The sequence below is a fragment of the Syngnathus leptorhynchus genome, chromosome 6 (genome assembly GCF_054491065.1).
Source record: "Syngnathus leptorhynchus isolate UIUO chromosome 6, UIUO_Slep, whole genome shotgun sequence".
Taxonomy (NCBI): domain Eukaryota; kingdom Metazoa; phylum Chordata; class Actinopteri; order Syngnathiformes; family Syngnathidae; genus Syngnathus; species Syngnathus leptorhynchus.
Window position 1 is genome coordinate 17,202,599 of NC_141200.1, and position 24,929 is coordinate 17,227,527.

A 24,929-nucleotide genomic window follows, 5' to 3' on the forward strand; every position below is an offset into this window, starting at 1 on the left:
TAATTTGGAGGTGCTGATTTTCATCTCGACCGCTTCACACTCAGCTGCGAACCGCTCCAATGAGAGCAGGAGATCACGGCTTGAAGAAGCCAAAAGCACCACACCATCTACAAAAAGCAGAGATGCAATGCTAAGGTCACTGTTGAAGTAATTGTATATAAGTTATCCCATAGTTACTCAATATTATTGTGTGTTCTGCTAGATAGCTCAGCAAGAAAAGAAACTTAGCAAAAGAAAGTCTAGTCGCATTGTTCCACATGAAAACAGCACTCAGCAGCTTCGAGATGACTCACTAACCACAGCCGAGAGGTGTCAGTCAGCTGAGGTGTCCGCCAAGGGAGGAGGAACAAAACAGGAACCGGACCCTGACTGTCAGGGTACCAGACAGGGTGACAGAAAGAACACCGCTTGTGTCTGCTTGAACAACAATCCATTTATTGCGATGTTAGCTGAACAGTGTTGCTACTGCTGGAATTTCCCCTAGCTTTAGTGTAGCAACAGGATAGGGCATCCTAACAGAATAAAAAGAGAGGAGGCGAAACAGGGAACTTCAGAACTGGTAGAGAATGTCACTGAGCTCTGTTGTTCTCCTTGCGAGTAAACGTCTTCTCTTCTCTGTTTCAGTGTTTAAATAAATATCTGATGGTGCTTAGACCTGACAGTCACCAAAGCAGAAACCCTCAATCCCCAGCTGCGCTTACAAAAAGTTATGAACAAAATCGTTGACAAAGGGCAGCCTTGGCGGAGTCCAACCCTCACTGGAAACAAACCCGATTTACTGCCGGAAATGCAGTCCAAACTCTGACATTGGTGGTACAGGGACCGACCCGCCCTTAGGGGTCGGTACTGCCGAAGTGCCCCCCGCAGAACTCTCCAAGGGACAAGGTCGACCGTCTTCTCCAGGTCCGCAAAACGTGGACTGGTTGAGCGAACTCCCATGCACCCTCGAGGATCCTGCCAAGGGTATAGAACTTTTCCATTGTTCCACGGCCAGGACGAAAACCACACTGCTCCTCCTGAATCCGAGATTCGACGTCCTGATGAACCCTGCTCTCCACCAGCACCCCCGATTAGGGAGGCTGAGGAGTGTGATTCCTCTGTAGTTGGAACAAACCATCCGGTCCCCCTTCCTTAAAAAGAACCACCCTAGTCTGCCGATCCAGAGACACTCTCTGATGTCCACGCAATGCTATAGAAGTGTGTCAGCCAGTAGAACCCCACACCCGGAGCCTTTAAGAGCTCCTGGCAGATCTCATCCACCCCCAGGCCTTGCCACCGAGGAGCTTTTTAACTACCACGGTGACTTCAACCCCAGAGATGGGAGAGCCCACCTCAGAGTCACCAGGCTCTGCTTCCAATATGGAAGGTGTGTCAGTGGAATTCTCCCCACCGAATCACGACGTCCCGAGTTGAGGTCAGCAGCACCCAGTTTCCACTGTGTTAACGGTGCACTTCTTCGAAAGACTACAAAAAGGGTGGGTACTCTAAACTGCTGTTTGGTGCATAGATACAAACAACAGTCAGGACTCCTCCCCCTCCGCCATTCCCACCACCCTGAGATGGAGGGAGGCTACTCTTTCGTTCCCTGGGGTGAACCCCAATGTAATGGCGCCCAGCTGCGGGGCTATAAGTATGCCCACACCTGCTCGGTACCTCTTACCGTGGGCAAATCCAGATTAGAAAAGAGTCCAACTCTCGAGAAGACTGGTAACCAGAACCCAAGATGTGTGTGGGGGCATGTCTAGTTGGAACTTTTCTGCCTCGCCCACTAGCTCGGACTCTTTTCCTTCCAGAGAGGTGACATTCCATGTCCCTAGAGCCAGTTTCTGTAGCAAGGCATCGTTCTGTTCGAAATTTGTTTGACACCTAACCGTGTCACAAAAAAGGTTGGGAACGCTGCTCTAGAGTAGCTTATTCATTATTTAATTTGAACTATTTAAATTAAAATCCCATATCAGCAGTCTTCACACGAAAAAACACTCAATACAGCACGTGGAATCAAAATCTTGTTTTCGAAGTCCCGTTGTCCGAATCAAACCTTTTAACTCCCGAGTTGGTCTTCCTTTACTGATGACCTCCTGCTTCGACCGAAAATCCATAGTTGAAATTGTTTAAGTTTGGATATGTAAACCTCCATTGTAAGACGAAATGTAGAAACGAAAAAAAAAACTGAATGTAAAACTGAATAAATGGATGACTGCTCCTCAGTTGTTCACTGTAAATTTGAACTGGAGACCACTTATTGTACAGGTGGGCACATGAAGCATCCCGGGATCACTAGCACCCCCTGCCATAAGGCTGGAGAACTTTTTTTGTTGCCTCCGTTGGGTCTCTTTTCAAAGCCGTTTTGCTCATCTAAAGAAACACGATGTTACAGACAGATGACAAAAAACACTAGATATTATATCTAGTTAATTCATCCTTAACTACGGAAATTAGTTAATATAGCCACAGTGTTTGAACACTGAAGCAGCAACATAGAGACAGACAGCAGTTCAGTCTAACTGCATAGCCTGTCAGCATCGGCAGCTGCATGATTACGCAATCCTCAGAGGAGGCAAGGCAGCAAGTTGCCTCCTCCGAGCGACTCGTCTTCGGTTTTAACATAACTATAAAAACCGCACGTCCCTGCACAGAACATCCAGCACCTTCACATTATGCTGGTCCTCCCTGTCTCAGCTGTGATTTGTGAAACAGGTCCTTAGCACAGAAGAGGATCAAATCAGACATTAGATGGCCATCTGAGGAGCGTGTGATAGCAATGGAAGTTAGTCCATAAGACCTATTGGAATTTCACTTTCAACTCCTTAAAACATGTGTGTGCGTGTGTGCGCGCGCGCGTGCATGTGTGTGTGCGTGTATTTAAGAAATTGTAAGACATGCGATGCGTTTACCCTTTGGGTTTGAACTTGTTCTTCCAGCCAGGTTTAGGTCCAGGTTTCTTTTTTACTTTACGATCCTCAGAGGTATTTGGAATATGTTGTCGCTTGTTGGGCCCAGTTGGTCTGCAAAAAGAAGTGGATTTACCTCCTGACATTCTATTTCAATAGAATGTCAGGAGGTAAATACACTGAAGTCAGTTTCAAGTAAAAAAGATTGCAACCTCTTGAGAAGTATTGACACAAAATGTCAATTTTCAATTTAACAGTCATCAGCTCTCAGACCTCTCTCCCCTTATAAGACCGTTAAATCGAGGCTCCAGTGTACACGTTAGATATTTCCAGCAGCCAATATTGTAACTTGGCTCAGAGAGTAATAAGGCAAACAGCTTGTGTTAATTTTCACCAAAGGTGACATGGTGGATTTGGTTTGGCTTTTCCCCGGAGGACGAGACACAAATAAAAGTTATTTGAAAAGTTTGCAGAGTCTCCGTTCGGACGTCGGATGACAAACGACTAACCTGTACACAGTGATTCCTCGTCATTTTGCGCTTCACCTTTTACGGCCTCGGTGCACCACAGGTTTTTATGAAAACAAATATTGCGGATATATTCCGTGCATCGCAACCTTTTGCAACGTCACTCAGAGCATGGGGCCTTGTCTGCCCACATGATTTTACAGCACACAATTGACGGTAGAGGGTACGAGACCAATGGGAACATGTTGATCAGTATTCTTGCTGCTGATTGGCTTAGACCTGTAAGATCAGTTCTAACCACACTTTATCTCACCCTAACCCTCCCGCAGTCAAACTACGTATCCACTCTTCCACTTTGTTCGTGTCAACTGAATAAGCAATATCTCTGATTTGCACTTCGTTTTGTCACAAACGAGGACCTTTTGTGACCTTGTGAGTTTTAGTGAAGTCCTGAAGAATGTTTCTAAAAGTCAGATTAATTTAAAAATGTTTAAAAAGTGTTTAAAAATACAATAAAATTATGATTCATTATATTCGCGACTACCGTATTTTTCGGACTATAAGTCGCGTTTTTTTGTTTTGTTTGGGGGGCCGATTTATACACAGGAGCGACTTGTATGTGAATTTTTTTCACAAATTTTCAAAATTGAAAAAAATCCGCAATGTAGTGAAACCGCGATAAACGAACCACAATGTAGCAAGGGATTACTGTAATTTGAACTGCAAGTGACGTCAGCGGCACGGCGCGGCGGTTGTTTACATAAAGGACAAAGGTTTCAATCACACCCCTCCGTGAGTCGTCACCTTATTGTGGTGGAGGGGTTTGCGTGCCCCTATGATCCTAGGAGCCATGTTGTCTGGGGCTCAGAAGACCCCTTATGACGAAAAAGACAAATTGACCTAGTTTTCCCTCGCCCGTACGCGGGTCACTGGGGCCCACCTCTGGAGCCAGACCTGGAGGTGGGGCCCGAAGGCGAGCGCCTGGTGGCCGGGCCTTCGCCCATGGGGCCCGGCCAGGCATATCCCGGACAGAAAACGTAGGTCCCCCTCCCCATGGGCTCACCACCTGTAGGAGGGGCCGAAGCGGTCGGGTGCAAAGTGAGCTGGGCGGCGGCCAAAGGCGGGGAGAACCTTGGCTAGCCGATCCCCGGCTGCAGAGGCTGGACTCTCTTCCACTCTGGAGTTGCCCACGGTGAGAGGCGTCGAGAAGGTGTGGGCATACTTATTGCCCCCCCGGCTGGGCGCCTGTACATTGGGGTTCACCCTGGTGAACGAGAGGGTAGCTTCCCTCCGCCTTTGGGTGGGGGATGGGTCCTGACTGTTTTTTGTGTCTATGCACCAAATGGCAGCTCAGAGTACCCACCCTTCTTGAAGTCCCTGGAGGAGGTGCTAGAGAGTGCTCCTTCTGGGGACTCCATCGTTCTACTGGGCGACTTCAATGCTCACGTGGGCAATGACAGTGAGACCTGGAAGGGCGTGATTGGGAGGAACGCCCCCCCCCCCCGCGACTGAACCCGAGCGGTGTTCTATTGTTGGCCTTCTGTGCTCGACACGGATTTTCTATAATGAACACTATGTTGAAGCATAAGGGTGTCTATGTGTGCACTTGTCACCAGGACACCCTAGACCGCAGTTCGATGATCGACTTTGTAGTCGTGTCATCGGATTTGAGGTCACATGTTTTGGACACTCGGGTGAAGAGAGGGGCGGAGCTGTCAACTCATCACGACCTGGTGGTGGGTTGGCTCCGATGGTGGGGGAAGATGCCGGTCCGACCTGGAAGACCCAAACGGTCTGTGAGAGTCTGCTGGGAACATCTGGCAGAATCCCCTGTCAGGAAGAGCTTCAACTCCCACCTCCGGCAGAGCTTTTCCCAAATCCCGGAGGAGGCACGGGACATTGAGTCTGAGTGGACCATGTTCTGCGCCTCCATTGTTGAGGCAGCCGACCGGAGCTGTGGCCGTAAGGTCGTTGAAGCCTGTCGTGGTGGCAATCCCCGAACCCGCTGGTGGACACCGGCGGTAAGGGATGCCGTCAAGCTGAAGAAGGAGTCTTATCGGGCCGTTTTGGCCTGCGGGACTCCGGAGACAGCTGACAGGTACTGGATGGCCAAGCGGAACGCGGCTTCGGCGGTTGCTAAGGTAAAAGCCCGGGCGTGGGAGGAGTTTGGCAAGGCCATGGAGAATGACATTCGGATGGCTTCAAGGAAATTCTGGTCCACCATCTGGCGTCTCAGGAGGGGGAAGCAGTGCACAGTCAACACTGTTTACAGTGGAGATGGCGTGCTGCTGACCTCGACTCGGGACGTTGTGAGTCAGTGGGGAGAATACTTCGAAGACCTTCTCAATTCCAACGACACGCCTTCCATTGTGGAAGCAGGACCTGGAGACTGAGGCGGACTCTCCGATCTCCTTGGTGGCAAGGCCCCGGGGTGGATGAGATCTGCCCGGAGTTCTTAAATGCTCTGGATGTTGTGGGGCTGTCAAGGCTGACACGCCTCTACAACACTGCGTGGACATCGGGGACGGTGCCTCTGGATAGTCAGACTGGGGTGGTGGTTCCCCTCTTTAAGAAGGGGGACAGGAGGGTGTGTTCCAATTACAGGGTAATCACAATCCTCAGCCTCCTTGGTAAAGTCTATTCAGGGGTGCTGGAGAGGAGGGTCCGTTGGGAGGTCGAACCTCGGATTCAGGAGGAGCAGTGTGGCTTTCGTCCAGGCCATGGAACAATGGACCAGCTCTACACCCTCGGCAGGATCCTCGAGGGGGCATGGGAGTTCGCCCAACCAGTCCACATGTGTTTTGTGGACTTGGAGAAGGCATTCGACCGTGTCCCTTGGGAGGTTCTGTGGAGGGTGCTTCGGGAGTACGGGGTGCCGAGCCAACTGATAAGGGCGGTTCGATCCCTGTATCACCGATGCCAGAGTTTGGTCCGCATTTCCCGCAGTAAGTCGGATTCGTTCCCAGTGAGGGTTGGACTCCGCCAAGGCTGCCCTTTGTCACCGATTCTGTTCATACATTTTATGGACAGAATTTCTAGGCGCAGCCGAGACGTTGATGGGGTCCAGTTTGAGGACCTCAGCATCGCGTCACTGCTTTTTGCAGATGACGTGGTGCTGTTGGCTTCTTCAGTCCGTGATCTCCAACTCTCACTGGACATATTTCTATGATATGGCCTTTAATTAACCTGTAGTGGCCGATTTGGCTGGAGTTTGTTTTTGCTCCCTCTCCCCGACCCCACTTCTCCCACCCCTCCCCGGATGGGAGACATAGGTGACATTAGGTGACACCCAAGCTGACAGCGGCTATCTAGATTCTCGTGGACCAAATTCAGGATGAGGGAACTGCAGCGGATTGCCCTCCTCGAAGACACTACCAGTACGATCGAGGGCTCCTCCGACAGCTCTTCGCTTTGGCCTGGACATCCACTTTTTGATTTCCATATTATGTATTTTATGTGCCCTCTTTGAATCCATTGCAGCCTGGTGATCCTGAAAGGGGGATCCTTCCATCTGTGATCCCTTCTCAAGGTTTTCTCATTTTTCCCCTGGTAGAGGTCGGGGAGAGGGAGCAAAAACAAACTCCAGCCGAATCGCCCACTACAGGTTAATTAAAGGCCATATCATAGAAATACGTCTTTAAACGTGTCTTAAATGTTTCTACTGAGGTAGCAGTTCTAATATCCATTGGTAGGGCATTCCAGAGCTCTGGAGCCCGAATAGAAAATGCTCTAGCCCCTGCAGACATTTTCTTGGCCCTCGGTGTCACTAAAAGACTAGCGTTTTGCGAACGAAGGTTACGAGACGGAACATAAGGAACAACTAAGTCGACGAGATATGAAGGCGCTAAGCCATGCAATGATGTATATGTTAATAGAAGAATCAGCCATCTGAGGACCCTATGAAGAGGAGAGTCATACTCGCTTCGAGTGACCGCCGATGATGACACTTCCAGTATCTGTCAAACACTGCATTTGTAAGAAAAAACAAAGAGTTGAATTAATTTCCATTATATTTTATTAACTTTTATGGAAAAATCCATCAGAATGGAAATGCATGAACATTAGAAGTTTAGTGTACAGCTCAAGGTGCTTTTTGTGTTTCATGTGTTACAAATAAAACAAAAGTGCTCTCTTAAATGAACGACTACTTCAGTACCTACAGCTCAAAACAGTTAACAAAAAGTCAAGTCTCATTTTGTATCAGCAGCTTAACAGTACATTCAATTTTCAATAAAATTAATGGTAGCATTTTGTGGAAACATATTGTTTTCAACCACTCAAAAGTGCTTTCAGGCTTAAATGAAAGACAATGTGTACTACTACTGCAGTACAAACGGCTCATAAAAGTGCTTTTCTGCTTTTTAAGTTGTGGAAACATGAACGAGTTTCCCTGAGGTACAAATAAAAAAACTCAAGTCCATTTGCATCCGAACCTCAACAATATGTATGATAGGTCAAATGTGCTAGTGAGAAAAATGCCATGTTCTTGTATAAGAACAGGAGTTGATCCACATGCTCAGATGAGAGTGTGCTGCGTTGTGCAGTGACGTCTCCTGCAGTCGAAAAAACTTGTTCTGCAGCAACACTGGTGCCTGGAATATGCAGGTACCTCTTGGCAAGTCTGGATATAAGAGGAAAATGTACTGCATTCCTTGCCCACCAGTCAGGAGGGTCCTCAGAGAGACGGAGAGCTGGAGTAGTAGTACAGTACTTGTTAACTTCTTCTTGAGCCCTGGCGTAGGCAGATCGGGGCTGTGGCTGCCTTTCGGCTTGAGTGAAGTGCTTCCCCAGCAGATCCTCCAACAGGGAAGATGACAAAGCTCTGTGTTCCCATTCCATGTCTATGTTTGGTGGGTCCTTTCCCTTGCAGCAGGTGTTTGTTCCTCATCCTCTTGCTCATTTAGCTGTAGGTAAACAAATAATGAGGAAAACGTGTAAACAAAAAGGCTCAAATGTTTATCACAACTTCATTGTTAAATTGACATTTGATACAAATGATTGAATTTGATATTGAATTATGTACAAAATAAATGTTATATTATGCAGAATATGCACAGAGTAACACTTTACAGGGAATATTATATAATACAATATCATAGAAATTGCTGAATTACCTGGTGATATGCAGCAGCCTCAACAGCCACTCTGTCATAGGTCTCTCTCTGTCCTCCTCCGGCAGGAAGGGCAGGCTTTTAAACCGAGGGTCGAGGGCAGCAGCTATCTGAAGAGTTTGCTTCTGCTGCTCGCTGCTGTATCTCTTGCTTAGGTCCTCGTGTATGGCTCTCTTATTTGCCTGACCAGTGGAGACATGCCAGGACTGTCCTTTGACTGTCCTCTGACTCTCATTGAGGAGTTTAGCTTGCAGAGGAGCAATTAGAGAAATGGTGATGCTTCTCTCTGTTGACATGACGGTTGTTGCATCCTTCAGGGGCTTGAGGGCTGCTATGATATCCTCAGCATTTGTGACATCAGCCTCACTGAGTGTACATAGGTCTTTCTCTGATCTTCTCACTTGAGGGGAGAGGAGTGTGGTGGTGATGGCAGGCTGCTACTCCAAAAACCTGTTCACTATCTCAAAGGCACTATTCCATCTAGTACAGCAGTCTACCTTCAGTTTGTGCTTGGGGATGTTAAGCAGCTTCTGGTTCTCTTCAAGCTGATGTGCACCGACTGTGCTGCGGTGGAAAAGAGTGCCGATGCGTCTCACTCTTCCTAGCAGTCTGGCCACACTTGGCACCTTCAGGGCACATTGAGCTGCAAGGTTCAGCGTGTGGGCGTAGCATTTCAGATGGCTGAAGTTACCCAGCTGGGCAGCGACCACCACATTAGCTGCGTTGTCTGTCACTAGAACAACTTCTTTATTTGCGATGTTTCATTTAAAGCACTGCTTAGCAGCTCAGCCATATTAACACCCGTGTGGCTTTCATGCATTGCTCTTGTTTGAAGCACGTGTGCTTTCAGCTCCCACGGTTATGAAATGCAGTTAGAGTAACAAATGACTTAGTGGCTACAGACGTCCACGCATCACATGTAATGGCGGTCTGCATTCAACAGCGATAATGTTATTTCTGCTTTAGTCTGCTTGTAGAGTGCCAGGATGGCCGTGTCGGTGAAAGAGCATCAGGATGGGATGACGTACCTCGGCTCCGTTGCCTCCATCAAATCCCCAATTCTCGACAACCAAGTACGGTTGCAAACCCATTGCAATGAATTCTGCGATGTCTTTCGTAATTCGCTTTGCCTTTTGCGATCTGTTTGGCAGCTTACTCAGAGCGTCCTCAATTGTTCTCTGGCTGCTATTAGCAACAGCAGCAGACGGCTTTCCCACCTCCTTTGTAGGGTGGAATCATGCTGTGTGACTTCTCATTCGTTGTGTTGCCAAAGTATTTTATTTAAGCGCGACAAATCTTGCATACAACGTAGCTTTTGTCCAATTCATTTCCTTTGACAACATTGCAGAATCCAAAATGATTCCACACGTCCGCTTTTAAATTTTTAAGAGCAGGTCGGATCTCTGGGCGAAGTGGGTTGAATATCTCAGGCTCAGCCATGTTTGGTTTTTTTTTTCTGGAGGAGTGTACTGCGGAAGTGTGCTGAGTGTGCCAATGTGCTCTTGGTCTGTTTCGCATAGCGTCTCGGAGAATGCGCTTACTGTATTTTAGTTCCGCTTTACTTGGCATATTTAAATACCGTAATTTTCGGACTATAAGTCGCGGTTTTTTTTTCTCAGGAGCGACTTATATGTTTTTTTTCAAAATAATTTACTTGATCATTAACACATTACTAGTACAGTTGATCACCTCACATATTATTCTTAATACGCTGAAAAAACGAATAAAGCAATTCACACTTTAAAGCACAATATTCAAGTTCATGAAACAAATAAACAAAACAAAAAAAATAACAACTGAAAAAGAAATATAGTTATTTTCAAACTAAACTGAACGAGGGTGATTTAAATTTCACCATTGGCCGTGACGCAACAACTGGGAGGGGAAAGCGCTGTTTTTAAAAAGCACAGGTCTGGTGAAGATAAAAAAACAAAAAACAAACAAAAAAACAAAAAACAGTAGGGGCAGCAATGCAACTTAGGATGCAAGCTCTGCTTGTGATGGACAGCAGGCGAGCACACATCACGCCAGACATGCAAATCACGAGTCCGACGGCGCGCGTACGCGGCATTGTTTACACGATCGATGATCGATGTATTTTATGATTTGGAGTGACAGATGGTGTGGTAATATTGTTGCTATATGATAGTTATTTGAAATATACTTTATATATCGTTATATGGGTCTGTGGAATAATTAGACATGCAAATCACGAGTCCGACGGCGCGCGTACGCGGCATTGTTTACACGATCAATGATCGATGGATTTTATGATTTGGAGTGAATGATGGTTTGGTAATATTGTTGCTATATGATAGTTATTTGAAATATACTTTGTATATTGTTATATGGGTCTGTGGAATAATTAGACATGCAAATCACGAGTCCGACGGCGCGCGTACGCGGCATTGTTTACACGATCGATGATCGATGTATTTTATGATTTGGAGTGACAGGTGGTTTGGTAATATTGTTGCTATATGATAGTTATTTGAAATATACTTTATATATCGTTATATGGGTCTGTGGAATAATTAGACATGCAAATCACGAGTCCGACGGCGCGCGTACGCAGCATTGTTTACACGATCAATGATCGATGTATTTTATGATTTGGAGTGACAGGTGGTTTGATAAATGTGTTATTGATGTAATAATCATTTGAATAACTCTGAATGTTACGTTAGGCCCGTTCTCAGCCTCTCGTTTGTGTATGTCACGTTAGCATACCCTATCGTTTAGCCTGCTGTTGCTGGTTCGTGTCTGTTTTCGGTGTTGGATTTTGACAAATACATTTGCCCCAAAAGTGCGATTTATACTCCGGAGCGACTTATATATGTTTTTTTTCACGTTATTGTGCATTTTATGGGTGGTGCGACTTATACTCCGGAGCGACTAATAGTCCGAAAATTACGGTAATCAGAATTTGGATGTTTGCGAATCATTCTTGATTCTTCCGCGGCCGAATCGCGATTAATCTAAGAATCGGAAATCTCCCCCACCTCTACTGCTTACCGTCCAACATGGCATACAGGTCGTCGTATGTTCTTTGTTTGGCCTTTGCCACTTCTGCTATCGCCTTACGCTGTATTTTCCTGTATCAATTGCATTAATTTTTATTGTGTGTTAATTTGAAGCATAATTAAATAATGTAATTAACATGTTAAAGTGACAGCCCTGTTCAGGCACTGATGTTTACGTAAATTATCTTATTCCGATATTTGAATTTGTGGGAAAACTATGTAAACAAGTAAAAATTTAAGAACAGGACAACATATTATATGTGCACTAGGAAAAAAACGTTCCTGAGTCCACTCGGTGTCAAACCGTGGTGGTATATATAATTTTTGCTTTACTTATATATCATCCATCCATCTATCCATTTTCTGTACCGCTTTTTCCCCACGGGGGTCACGGGCATGCTGGAGCCTATCCCAGCCGTCATCGGGCAGTAGGCGGAGGAACTGAACTGGTTGCCAGACAATCGCAGGGCACACAGAGACGAACAACCATCCGCACTCGCACTCACACCTAGGGGCAATTTGGAGTGCTCAATCGACCTACCAAGCATGGTTTGGGGGATGTGGGAGGAAATCAAAGTGCCCGGAGAAAACCCACGCGGACACGGGGAGAACATGGAAACTCCACACAGGGAGGGCTGGGGGTGGAATCAAACCCGCGACCTCCTAACTGGGTTGTATAACAACAGTTGGAAATTAAACAAAGACAATATTTTACTATCTGACAATTTCAAACATGTGAGGAATCCTTTAACAGTGGGATTAAATTACATAGTATTGGTAACCACCATGAATTGACTGTCCCAAGATCTGCCATTGTCAAGTGACGCAATCACATTCATTATTGAATTTGCCAAAGTCTCCTTTAAATTATTTTATTAGAAAATTACTGTCAGTAATTACCAATGACACATGCTTGTGAGACTATTTTCAAGTCAAATAGTTTGCCCAAACGGTATGTTATACTGGGCACTGTTTCTGCAACCCCGTTTCTATTCTAAATATAAATAGTGGTAACAGTGAAGGAAACTGGAACACACCTGTCAGACAGATCACTATCAGCGTGCTTGTCCTTTTGCTGCTCCTCAACAGGAAAAACTGCAAATTTTCGAGACAAAGTTATAATCAATGTACTTTAGGAATACAAACAGGTGAAGAGAAGATACATAGAGTTACTAAAGAAAAAGTGGAGTTTCTGACTTAAAGGTTGGTGAGAATGGATGCACAACACCAAAGTCCAAGTAAAAGAAAACAACAGTCAGTGGACAAGCAGCCATATGCAGCGAATTCTTGGAAAATGATTTTTTTCCCATTATTGCAGTATAGTTCTTCTGTGTTTTTATAATTTGTTTATATGTATATGTGAATGTTATAAAATATATTCAGTTGAGTTTCCTTACTTTCTATTAATTTAGAAGAAAACCGCATATCTAAATTGAATATTGAGTAGAGATTTGCTTTTACTTGGGAAACCAACAACTGAAGCAGTAACTGAATCACTTTCAAAAGTTGGCAAGTACATCAATGTCTACTGTGTGCTATGGTGTGCTGGCTAATCGGGAGTCAGGACGTTTCCCGGAGGGCCGCTCCAATGTGGGGCCGGTGGGGGCCATAATTTTACAAGCTACAAGTTACTTAAATTTAATTCCTGATTTTAATTTAGTTCATTTTCAATTTCACCATTTTAGGACCTACAACACCCCTTTTGCATCGCAGTTTTCTTCCCCGTGTCTAAAGTTGGGAGATCGATTTATGTGTTCAAACCCCCACCCACCCCCATCACTCATTGAAATGGGTAGAGTCCAATTTAACATGTGCGCCTCGATGACGCTAGTTGAAGGGAAGACTCCAATATGGGGGTGGGGCTGGGCCATCATTTATGGGCTACCACCCAATTAAGTTGTATAATTTTTTTTAATAAAAGAAAATCCATCACACAATGTCATAGAACACCTTTATTGCATCGCAGTTCTCTCTTACGTGCCTAACATTGGGGTATACCATTGCATGTTCAAACGCCCCTCCTCCTGCACTCATTGAAGTTGATAGAGTCCAATTTAGCTTCATGCCTGGATGACGCTAGGTGTACGGAAGAAGTGTAGCCAGTGAATTAAACGATGGACAGAAAAAAGCCCGGATACAAAAAAGAAAGACTTTACAGGATGATGCTGCCAAGTGTGCAAAGCTCACATATATGTTTTTAAGAAGATGAGCCAAAGATGAAAATTGTAAAGAGTCTAGGTTAGGGGCTTAGGGCACAACGCGGGCTTATTAATATGCTAATATTAGGCTTGGATGTTCAGCTATTCACCTTGCATTTTAGAAGATAAATATACTACATATCGTTTTAGTAATGCAAAATAATATTAATGATGCAACATAAAACATAATTCAAATGCTCCAGTAGCCTACTGACTATCTTAGTTATGTGTTTTATTGTTTTTTAATTTTTATCATATATATATATATATATATATATATATATATATATATATATATATATATATATATATATATATATATATATATATATATATATATATATATATATATATATAATTATCATATTTTCTAGTGACATACCGGTTGGGATAATAGAGGTATTATTCTATTATTCTGTGTGCCTGCCATTGGGCCGGTTGGATTTGAAACTCCGGGGCTGAAAAATTGTTCCAGCACGCCACTGCCTGTGGGATATTGCTTTTTCTTTTATTTACAAAAATACCAAATTAATACACACTAATAAAGAATAATCTATAAAATTGTAATACACGCAAATGCAAAACAAAATTTCATCCATTGAAACGATGGAATTAATTAATTTAAAAAATATTCGATAGTGATAGCCCTACTTGAATCACATTTAAGTTTACTTCATATCCATTGTGGTGGTGTCAATCACAAAATCACTGGTATTTTCTTGTAATGGACAAAATTATAGTAAAAAATGTTTCCAAATGGTTACTACAGTACAGTATATTGGTTGAAAAGTTGGGCTGTTTGGAAAAATGCTGGAAATTTCATTGAAAGACATTAAACTTGGAATGATGGGTTAAATTATAACTGTACCTTGAGTGCTGCAAGTCCAGTCAGCAAGTGCAGAACTGTGAATCAGTGGAGAGACTGCTGATGGACTTTGCTGAGCCTGACAGATTACTCCAACCGCTGTGCTCCTTTCGTCACAGTCCATCCCCCCTGCAATATTTTTTACACCGTTTCCACGCTCTCCTGAATTGAGCACATAACCAAACCTGGCTGAGGTGGTCTGTGTGTCCATAGAGTAGGTGTGCCCATCAGCACAACACCACACTGTTTTGACTGAGCCCCAGCCCTGGCCCTCAAGCACCCCCTTCAGGTCAGGGCAAGATTTGCATGCCTCTCCATGATGATGAGCCCATGACACAAGGTTGTGAAGGGACGCAGTGTTTGAAGAAAAGAATGATGAACCTGGATGAAAGAGAAATCATAACAACAAAAGTGTTTCACATTGTAGTATAAGTAACTGAGGTTCTAATAATGACATGAAGTGTAGCTGATGATTTTTCTTACTTGTTGACCCATTGTTTAAAATTTCTGCAAACATTGGATTAGGCCTGAAAAAAAAAAGAATATTTATTGTACACTGAAACTTAATATACACATCAAAATAAAAACTAAATTTTCACAACAAATATTGTAATCTTCTCAAAGATTCACCTGATTTTAGAATTGTCTCCACCAGCAGGCAAGAGATTAACCATCTGCAAAAACCTGACCAAAATATTGTGGCACTTATAGAACTTGTGATGGCATTTCTTGCAAACAAATTCTGATAATCGAGGGTCAGGGTCCAACTGCACTCCAACCAGTTGCTGGAAGTCGAGATGAAATAAAGAGGGTGACTGGCCAACAGCATACGCTTCGTCATTAACAATATCAGGAAAATCCTGAGGCCAGTTGTTGAAGGCATGCAGCAGACTCTGTGGAGAAAACCTTCCATGGCACAATCTGCAGATGGCAGTGGGGACTCCTTTTGGGATGAAATATAGCATTAATTGACAAATTATGGTGAAAATTCACATCATGTTCAGTGAAACGTTTCATTCTAAAACATGGCCTATGTGTCCCATAATTTAAAATTATTCACTGCCAACACTTCCAATCACAATGTATATTTGGCATCAACAGCTACTTGAACTTTATATTTAATTGTTTTTTAACATGCTGTAAACAACTAAATCAACCAGACACTCACTGGGGGATTTTGACTTGACATCTGAATGCTTCTCCTTGTCATTCAAAGTGTAGATAGAATTTGTTGTGTCATCTCCATGAAGTTGGTCAGATGTTGTTGCAGTCACATGGATGCTTCTCTGAGTTTGCCTTCTACTTAAACAAAATATTTTCCCTTCACGTATTCTCCTGCTCTGTTGTGACACTTCGGATGACTTAAGGCATCTACTTTTCTTCTTCATGGTTTACTAGGTTTTTAGTAGCTGATGGATCTCCAATGGCCCTGCTGATACAAAAATGGAGCATGATTCAAGTTTTAAAGAAAATGTTTAAATTTATGGAAAAGGAGGAAAAAAATTCATCGGTTATTGATCTAAAATTTTTTACAGGTTCAAATGGAGTGGATGGAAGTACAAAGGACAATTTTATCATCGTAGTGGTAGTGCCACTTACTGGCTACAGGAAACAAACACATTATTCCTTGAAGTTTATCGCAGAATGGGTCAACCAGCTCTACTTACTACTTATTTGCTTGGAAGAGGCCCTTATGATGTTAAAACCTTTTAAAATATGGCTTAGTTGCGTTTTCTACAATATTTTAACGAAGGAACCCCTGTTGAAAGGTTCACCAGAGTCTAAAATAAATTGGAGACATACGTACATGTTCCTAATAGCCCAAGACCTACACAAAGTCTCTGGAGACCTACTTTAGACTCAACAGAAATCAGAAATCTAGATTTTAAATTTTGATTTTAATTCACTTTTGGCCTACTATTGAGGTTACATTTTATCAAAGTGCCGTAATTTCTGGACTATAAGGCACTACTTTTTGCACAAACTTTGAACCCTGCGGTTTATAGTCCGGTGCATCTTATCTATACATTTTTCATGATTTTTATGATATTGTAAAAGTACATAAAATACAGGGAGGAGACAAAGAGTGGTGGCAAATGGTGCTTATAGCCCCTGGATTGAAGTCACATCTGGGGTGCCACAAGGGGGTGTAGTTTCCCCATATGTCGTCCTCCTTTATGCTTTGTTTGGGGACACTCTTGATGTGGGATATGCAGATGACATCAGAATGTCAAGAGCGATCCCCATATCCAGCATCATGTCAGATTCATCAATGTGCCAAGAAGCACAAAGGCTGCACAAATGGGCAGCAAAGCATATAATCACACTCAACGGGGAAAAGTTGCTTGAACTCCGGATATGTTTTGCAAGAAACCCTCCACAACTTCCCCCACTGCTTCTGGGGGGCCAGGAGGTACCTGTTGTGGAAACTACAAAATATCTAGGATACCATCCCGACCAAAACCTGACTGGAGATGTGCACATTGAAAACGCAATAAAATCTCACAGTGATGGGGAGACACGGGCTACCTGGAGATGACCTTATCACTATGTATGCACGCTTGCTCCATTTTTACTTCTCTTTATTTATTTATTTATTTATTTATTTATTTATTTATTTATTCATCGCTCTTATTTATTTTTTGCATGTGCCTTCTTGTTTTTACTTTTTGTGTTGTTTACTTGAATGTTTTGTTTGTCCGTGGACCTATATAATATATTATAATATAATTATATATCTAATTATATATATATATATATATATATATACATATATATATATATATATATATATATACACACACACACACACACACACACACACACACACACACACACACACCGTAATTTTTGGACTTAAGTCGCTCCGGAGTGTAAATCGCACCAGCCATAAAATGCGCAATGAAGTGAAAAAAAACATATAAGTCACACTTTTGGGGCAAATGTATTTGTCAAAATCCAACACCAAAAACAGACATGAACCAGCAACAACAGGCTAAACGATACGGTATGCTAACGTGACATAAACACAAACGAGGAGCTACATAAAAATTACACTTTTCTGATAAAGTTTTGGTCAGGCACGTGGGGGATTGTTAATCACTTTCAGCTGCATTGGTGTTGATGGAATCAACAACACTAGAGGGGCAACAACGAGATGGTCCCCAAAACAGGACTGGTTTTGCAGGTGGAGGCCATTTCAAGCTCCTCCCTCTTGATCTTTTTTAACAGTTTTTCCACAAGTGTTGGCTTTAGCAAGAGTCATTATCACAACTGGAAGCATGAGGCAATTTCTTAACCCTCCTGAAGTTGCGCAGATTGTCCAACTCCTCCAGGATGACACATCCATGCGTGCTGTTGCAAGAAGATTTGATGTGTCTCCCAGTACAATCTCCAGAGCATGGAGGAGATTCCAGGAGACAGGCAGTTACTCTAGGAGAGCTGCACAGGGCCGTAGACGGTCCTCATCCCATCAGCAGGACCGATATCCGCTGCTTTGTGCAAGGAGGAACAGGTTGAGCACTGCCCAAGCCCTACAGAATGACCTTCAGCAGGCTACTGGTGTGAATGTTTTTGCCCAAACAGTCAGAAACAGACTTCACGAGTGTGGCCTCAGGGCTCACGACGTCCTGTAGTGTGCCCTATGCTCACTACTCAGCACTGTGGAGCTCGATTGGCATTTGCAATAGAACACCAGAATTGGCAAGTCCGCCACTGGCGCCCTGTGCTTTTCACAGATGAGAGCAGGTTTACCCTGAGCACCTGTGATAGACGTGAAAGGGTCTGGAGAAGCCAAGGAGAGCGCTATGCTGCCTGCAACATCATTCAGCATGCCCGGTTCGGTGGTGGGTCAGTGATGGTCTGGGGAGGCATTTCCATGGAGGGACGAACAGACCTCTACAGGCTAGAGAACGGCAATCTGACTGCCATTAGGTATCGGGATGAGATCCTTGCACCCATGGTCAGACCCTACGCTGGTGCAGTAGGTCCTGGGTTCCTCCTGATCCACAACATTCCCGGCCTCATGTGGCAAGAGTATGCAGACAGTATCTGGAGGATGAAGGAATTGACACAATTGAATGGCCCTCACAATCACCTGATCTAAACCCGATAGAACACCTTTGGGACATAATGTTTTGGTCCATCAGATGCCGCCAGGTTGCTCGTTAGACTTTGCAGGAGCTCACTGACGCCCATAGACAGATCTGGGAGGACATCCCACAAGACACCATCCGTCGTCTCATTAGGAGCACACCGCGACGTTGTCAAGCATGCATACAAGCATGTGGGGGCTACACAAGATATTGAAAAGAGTTTTAAATTGCAGAAATTGAATTTAGTCAAAATGGACGAGCCTGCCACATCATTTTTTCACTTAAATTTTTGGGGTGTCTATATTCTGAGCCCTCTGTAGGCTGAAAACGTTTTATTTCCATCAAAAGATGTGGCATCCTTTTGTTCCTGAGACATTAAACTGTCCATATCAGTATAGATATCCAACGTTTTTTTCACCATTGAAATCTGATGTGTTTTCAAAGTGTTCCTTTAATTATTTTGAGCAGTGTGTGTGTGTGTGTGTGTGTGTGTGTGTGTGTGTGTGTGTGTGTGTGTGTGTGTGTGTGTGTGTGTGTGTGTGTGTGTGTGTGTGTGTGTGTGTGTGTGTGTGTGTCTCTTGGTCGCCAGGGTTGCCAAGTAGCCTCCCGTCATTTATCCCCGGAACATGCAGGATTGTATGTAGACGTTTGTTTGTTTTTACGATAGTCTAAAGAAACTTGGTAGTTTTGAATTAAAGTATATTGCGGTTCAAAGCCATTTACAGACACAAAGTTGAGTGCGTTCCAAAATAAAAGACAGAAATACTCTTAAGTTCATCATGTTCGCCCAAAATATGGGCAAGTTGATGAACTTTCGTTCACTGATCTCGTTCAGGTACATCATTATCTGTGGGATAGTATTTACAACAACGACGTTAGAATTGTATGGTACGATAACTGTATTAATATAGGCGTAATAAATCCATCCATTATCTGAACCGCTTATCCTCACCTACATTTAAAATAAAATAAAAAAGACGCTTTAATTTCCATCCATCCATTTTCTGAACCGCTTAGTCCCCACGGGGGTCGCGGGCGTGCTGGAGCCTATCCCAGCAGTCATCGGGCAGTAGGCGGGGGACACCCTGAACTGGTTGCCAACCAATCGCTGGGCACACAGAGACAAACAACCATTTGCACTCGCACTCGCACTCACACCTAGGGACAATTTGGAGTGCTCAATCGGCCCATCAAGCGTGTTTTTGGGATGTGGGAGGAAACCGGAGTGCCCGGAGAAAACCCACGGGGAGAACATGCAAACTCCACACAGGGAAGGCCGGAGGTGGAATCGAACCCGCACCCTCCTAACTGTGCGGCGGACGTGCTACCCACTGCAACGCCGAGCCGCCCGCTTTAATTTGATTATTTAAATATTCCCATGCGTTGAGGGTGATTAAGTGTCTTCGTAAACACTGACGTTCGTAACTCGTAGCAAAACCTACCTTGGAAAATCTCAGTTCAGGAGACATAAAATATACTGCCTGTTATAAACATTACATTCCGGAAATTCGGTTTTCTTCTTCTGCCCTTAGCACAAGAGTCGCTGGCTGGTTACCGTGAGGTTAGTTCCGGTGGAGTCTCCACTGTGGAGTCGCCTCGCTGTCAGAGCAGGAAGAGAATCGTTTCATTTCGAAATAAAGCACGTTGTTCATTTCAAAATAAAGCCTCGACTGTGAGGTTGATTCCGGTGGAGCGTGGTAACGCCTCCACTATTAAGATTGGATATGCTTGTGCTATCTCTTTGCTGACATTGAACTATCATTAAACTTTATCACCAGCGCAATGCTCTTTTCTTTAACAGTTTTAACAATTTTGTTCTGTTGCATTATTTTTTTATGTTCTCAATTTGTAACCCCCATGAATGTCATTTTTATTATTATTTCAAAGAATATTTGTGTCGGCAATTGCAATGGAATTGTTTTTTGTGCTACTGTTGTTCCATTACGCTGTTCTTTGCTGCCACTTCACTACCAGTTAATCTTTACTGTATTTCAACACTCTTTTGCCACATACTTTTCTATTTCTCATTTTTCTTACTAATCGCCATGATTGTATTTTTATTTATGTATTTATATATTTATTATATATTAAAATTATATTATGTATTATAAATATAAACGATATTATAATTATATTGCTGAATTGCCTCAGCCTGTTCCTCTTCCCCCATGCAAAGAACATTGTGCAGGTCCACTTTGGCAGGGAAGATGTTGTTTGCCTCAACCCAGTCTGCTGCATGTCTGCAATCATGCAGAACGCGCTCTTCATCCCAAGATTCAAGATTCAAGAATTTTTTATTCGCCATGTTTGAGCGTGCCAAACAAGGAATTTGACTTCGGTACATCACAGTCTCTGTTCAACATTTAGGTGACTAACAATACTCAGGACATGTGAAAAATGACAAATATTCTCAAACATCCCCTGATCTTAAACTCCCAAGAGGGCAAGGAATAACTCAAAACTCCAACTAGGGGAAATGAGAAACCTTGAGAAAAGACCACAGATGGGTCTTCCAGGATCACCAGGCTGCAATGGATGCAGAGAGGACACATAGTACAAACAGTGTAGACAATTCACAAAAGGTGTGGAGAGCAGGATGTTATTGCACAGCAATGACTCTGAGACTCTAAGAGTGGTGTGAGTTCATCAGAGCAACAGCCTGGGGGAAGAAGCTGTCTCTGTGTCTGCTGGTTTTGGTGTACAGAGCTCTATAACGCCATCCGGAGGGGAGTAGTTTGAACAGACTGCAACCTGGGTGAGAAGGGTATGTAGAGATGTTACTTGCACGTTTCCTGGTCCTGGACATCTTTCCTGCAGTCCTGATTGTCCGTTGCAGTCTGTGCTTGTTTTGTTTGGAGGCCGATTCAAACTAGACAGTGATGGAGGTGCAGAGGACAAACTGGATGATGGCAGTGTAAAAGGTCTTCAGCAGCTCCCGCGGCAGGTTGAACTTCTTGAGCTGTCTCTGGAAGTCCAGCCTCTGCTGGGCCTTCTTCCGGACAGAGTCTATGTGGCCGGTCCATTTCAGGTCCCGCAAGATTGTGGTTCCCAGGAACTTGAAGGTGTCTGAGGAGAGTATACTGCGCATAGTGAGGGGTGAAAGTGGTGAAGGGTCTCGCCTGAAGTCCGCTGTCATCTCCACAGTCTTGAGCAGGTTCAGCTCCAGGTGGTTTTGGCTGCACCAGTGGACCAGCCGCTCCACCTCCTGTCTGTACGCAGTCTCATCACTGTCCCGGATTAGTCCGATGAGAATGGTGTCTGCATACTTCAGGAGCTTCACAGGAGAGTCATCTGAGGAGAAATCATTGGTGTAGAGAGAAAAGAGCAGTGGGAAGAGGACGCACCCCTGAGGAGCGCCAGTATTGGTGGTCCTGGTATCAGATGTGATGCTCCCCAGCCTCACACGCTCTCTCCTGTTGGTCAGGAAGCTGGTGATCCACTGACATTTGGAGGCAGGCACCGCGAGTTGGATGAACTTCTGTTGGAGGATGTCAGGAGCAATGGTGTTGAACGCCGAGCTGAAATCCACAAACAGGATCCTGGGGTACGTTCCTGGGGTGTCCAGGTGGTGCAGGATGTAGTGCAGTCCCATGTTGACTGCATCATCCACTGACCTGTTTGCCCTGTAGGCAAAGTGGAAGGGGTCATGCAGGGGGCCCGTGACATGCTTCAGGTGGTTCAGCACCAACCTCTCGAAAGATTTCATGACCACAGATGTCAGGGCGACAGGTCTGTAGTCATTAAATCCTGTGATGGCAGGCTTCTTGGCCACTGGAACGATGGTGGAGCTCTTGAAGCACGAGGGCACCTCACACAGCTCCAGGGAGCAGTTGAAGATCCGTGCAAAGGTGGGTGTCAGCTGCTCAGCACAGACTTTCAAGCAGGAGTTTGACACGCCGTCTGGGCCCAGTGCCTTCCTGATCTTTTGTCTCCGGAACATCTGGCGCACTTCCTCCTCGCGGATCTGGAGTGTGGGCACGGCCTCTGCAAGAGAGAGAGTAGGTGACAGCGGTGACGGAGGTGTGGACAGAGCGGTTGTGAGGGGAGTATGTAGATTGTGCTGCAGGAGGTTTTGTTGTGTGGGAGGACCGATCAAACTCGCAGTAGAACCTGTTCAGCTGGTTAGCAAGCCTTGGGCTCTCCACAAGACTTGAAGCCTGTGATGTTCTGCAGACCTTTCCACACTGTTGAGGGAATAGGATTGGCAGAGAGGTGTCTCTCCAGGCTCTCCCCGTAACACCTCCTGGCTTTGCTGACCTCTCAGTTCAGTGTGTTTCTGATCTGCTTGAACAGGTCCCAGTGACCATTAAATGCTGCAAAAAGCATAGCGCTCTTGAAATAGCAATGCAGATCCCCAACATGAAACACAAGCCTCAAATGGGACCAAAACTAAATTAAGATCAGACCTGTCATCAACCTTCCTTTTCTTCAGCCTGAACACTGGTGACACTTTCGCTCGCCGTGACTCTGACTCAAAAGTCAAAGTCAAAGTCTGCTTTATTGTCAATTTCTTCACGTTAAGACACACAAAGAGATCGAAATTACGTTTCCCACCGTCCCACGGTGACTAGACACATCACACATTATATATATATATATATATATATATATATATATATATATATATATATATATATATATATATATATATATATAGATAGATAGATAGATAGATAGATAGATAGATAGAGAGAGAGAGAGAGAGAGAGAGAGAGAGAGAGAGAGAGAGAGAGAGAGAGAGAGAGAGCGAGCGAGCGAGCGAGCGAGCGAGCGAGCGAGCTAGCTAGCTAGCTAGCTAGATAGATAGATAGATAGATAGATAGATAGATAGATAGATAGATAGATAGATAGATAGATAGATAGATAGATAGATAGATAGATAGATAGATAGATAGATAGATAGATAGATAGATAGATAGATAGATAGTGTTAGAGAAGTTCCGACTCTAACTTACTGTGCAAGAACAACACAGGAGACAGTATGCCCTTTGAACACTTGCACGTGGAGAATTTGTTCGTCATTGTAACTACAACAATGTCCGAACAAATTCTGCAAGTGGAGAACTTGTTCGTTGCTGTTGACACAGCACTGTCCGAACCAAGTCTGCCGCTGCACCCATGCAAGAGAGTATTTATTGAGAAAAGAAGGGTGGGGGTGCCAATTTACATGTGTGGTGGCCAAGGTGGGGGTTGAAACACCTGGCCTCTGATCACATCATAGCGGGGGATGTTTTACAATGTTGAGTAGACAAAACAACTTTGATTGCGTCTTCTACAATTGGTCAATCAGTGCAAAGGATCTTAGCACTTTGTTCTGCTCCTTTGTTAAGACAGGACAAGCTTAGGTCAATCACCACTGATTACATTCCAACATAATATGATCACCCTAATCTAGGTCAATCACCACTGATTACATTCCAACATAATATGATCAACCTACTCTATTCAACCCTAACAGATAGATAGATAGATAGATAGATAGATAGATAGATAGATAGATAGATAGATAGATAGATAGATAGATAGATAGATAGATAGATAGATAGATAGATAGATAGATAGATAGATAGATAGATAGATAGATAGATAGATAGATAGATAGATAGATAGATAGATAGATAGATAGATAGATAGATAGATAGATAGATAGATAGATAGATAGATAGATAGATAGATAGATAGATAGATAGATAGATAGATAGATAGATAGATAGATAGATAGATAGATAGATAGATAGATAGATAGATATAGATATATCCTGCATATCCTCGCAGTCTCTCTTGGACCATACATAGCTCCCACTGGACGTCACTGCTATGATTCTCCAGGGCCGTCTGAAGGAGGCAACACTCGCACCGTGCCAGAAAAAAGCCACACGAGAGGCAAAGGAGATCATCCAAAATCAATGAACCGACTGTGTAACTGGAGAGATGAAGCTGCTCCCGCCGTGTTGAACATTGGTATCCTAGCAAACCTGCTGGAATAATCTCGGGGAAGCCTTGGCCTGCCAGACTTGGAGGCCTCATCTTTTACGAGTTTACGACTCTTCTTTGAACTAAGTACTTCCTATTCAGTTCATGGAATGTGTTTTGATCCCCATCAGCCTTATGTATCCTTCCTGTCCTTATGTTACTTTTGTGTATTGTTCCTGTAAGAGGCCTTCACTAACAAGTAGCAGAGCTTCTTTGCATAGGTGCAAAGGAACTTCATTCCTTTTAGTTAACTGTAGCTTTGATTCATAGGTTGTAGTTGATCAGAACTGTTTTTCTTTGTTAAATG

General features: G+C 44.0%; 2 protein-coding genes and 1 pseudogene across 3 annotated transcripts in view; all 3 read right to left on the reverse strand.

The window, feature by feature from the left end:
- Nucleotides 1-20,239, reverse strand: part of znf276 (zinc finger protein 276) — a 49,682-nt gene extending 29,443 nt beyond the window's left edge. The window contains 7 exon segments of the mRNA XM_085913734.1: nt 2,895-3,005; nt 12,530-12,587; nt 14,559-14,936; nt 15,039-15,082; nt 15,186-15,498; nt 15,724-15,984; nt 20,092-20,239. Of these exon segments, the coding sequence (XP_085769860.1) occupies nt 2,895-3,005; nt 12,530-12,587; nt 14,559-14,936; nt 15,039-15,082; nt 15,186-15,498; nt 15,724-15,943 (1,124 nt within the window). The 5' untranslated portion in view covers nt 15,944-15,984; nt 20,092-20,239.
- LOC147056211 (E3 SUMO-protein ligase ZBED1-like) lies at nt 7,144-9,230 on the reverse strand (annotated as a pseudogene). Its single transcript, XR_015066357.1, has 2 exons — nt 8,473-9,230; nt 7,144-8,262 (listed from the first exon to the last, which is right to left on the reverse strand). The product of XR_015066357.1 is annotated as an E3 SUMO-protein ligase ZBED1-like (transcript).
- A 998-nt stretch (nt 20,240-21,237) lies between the features above and the next one.
- LOC147056212 (uncharacterized) lies at nt 21,238-22,167 on the reverse strand (the record flags this gene model as incomplete). The annotated part of the gene is made up of 2 exons (XM_085913771.1): nt 21,238-21,940; nt 22,094-22,167. Coding segments are annotated over 2 exons (496 nt in total), but the record flags the coding sequence as incomplete, so codon positions are not given.
- Between the last annotated feature and the right edge of the window lie 2,762 nt (nt 22,168-24,929).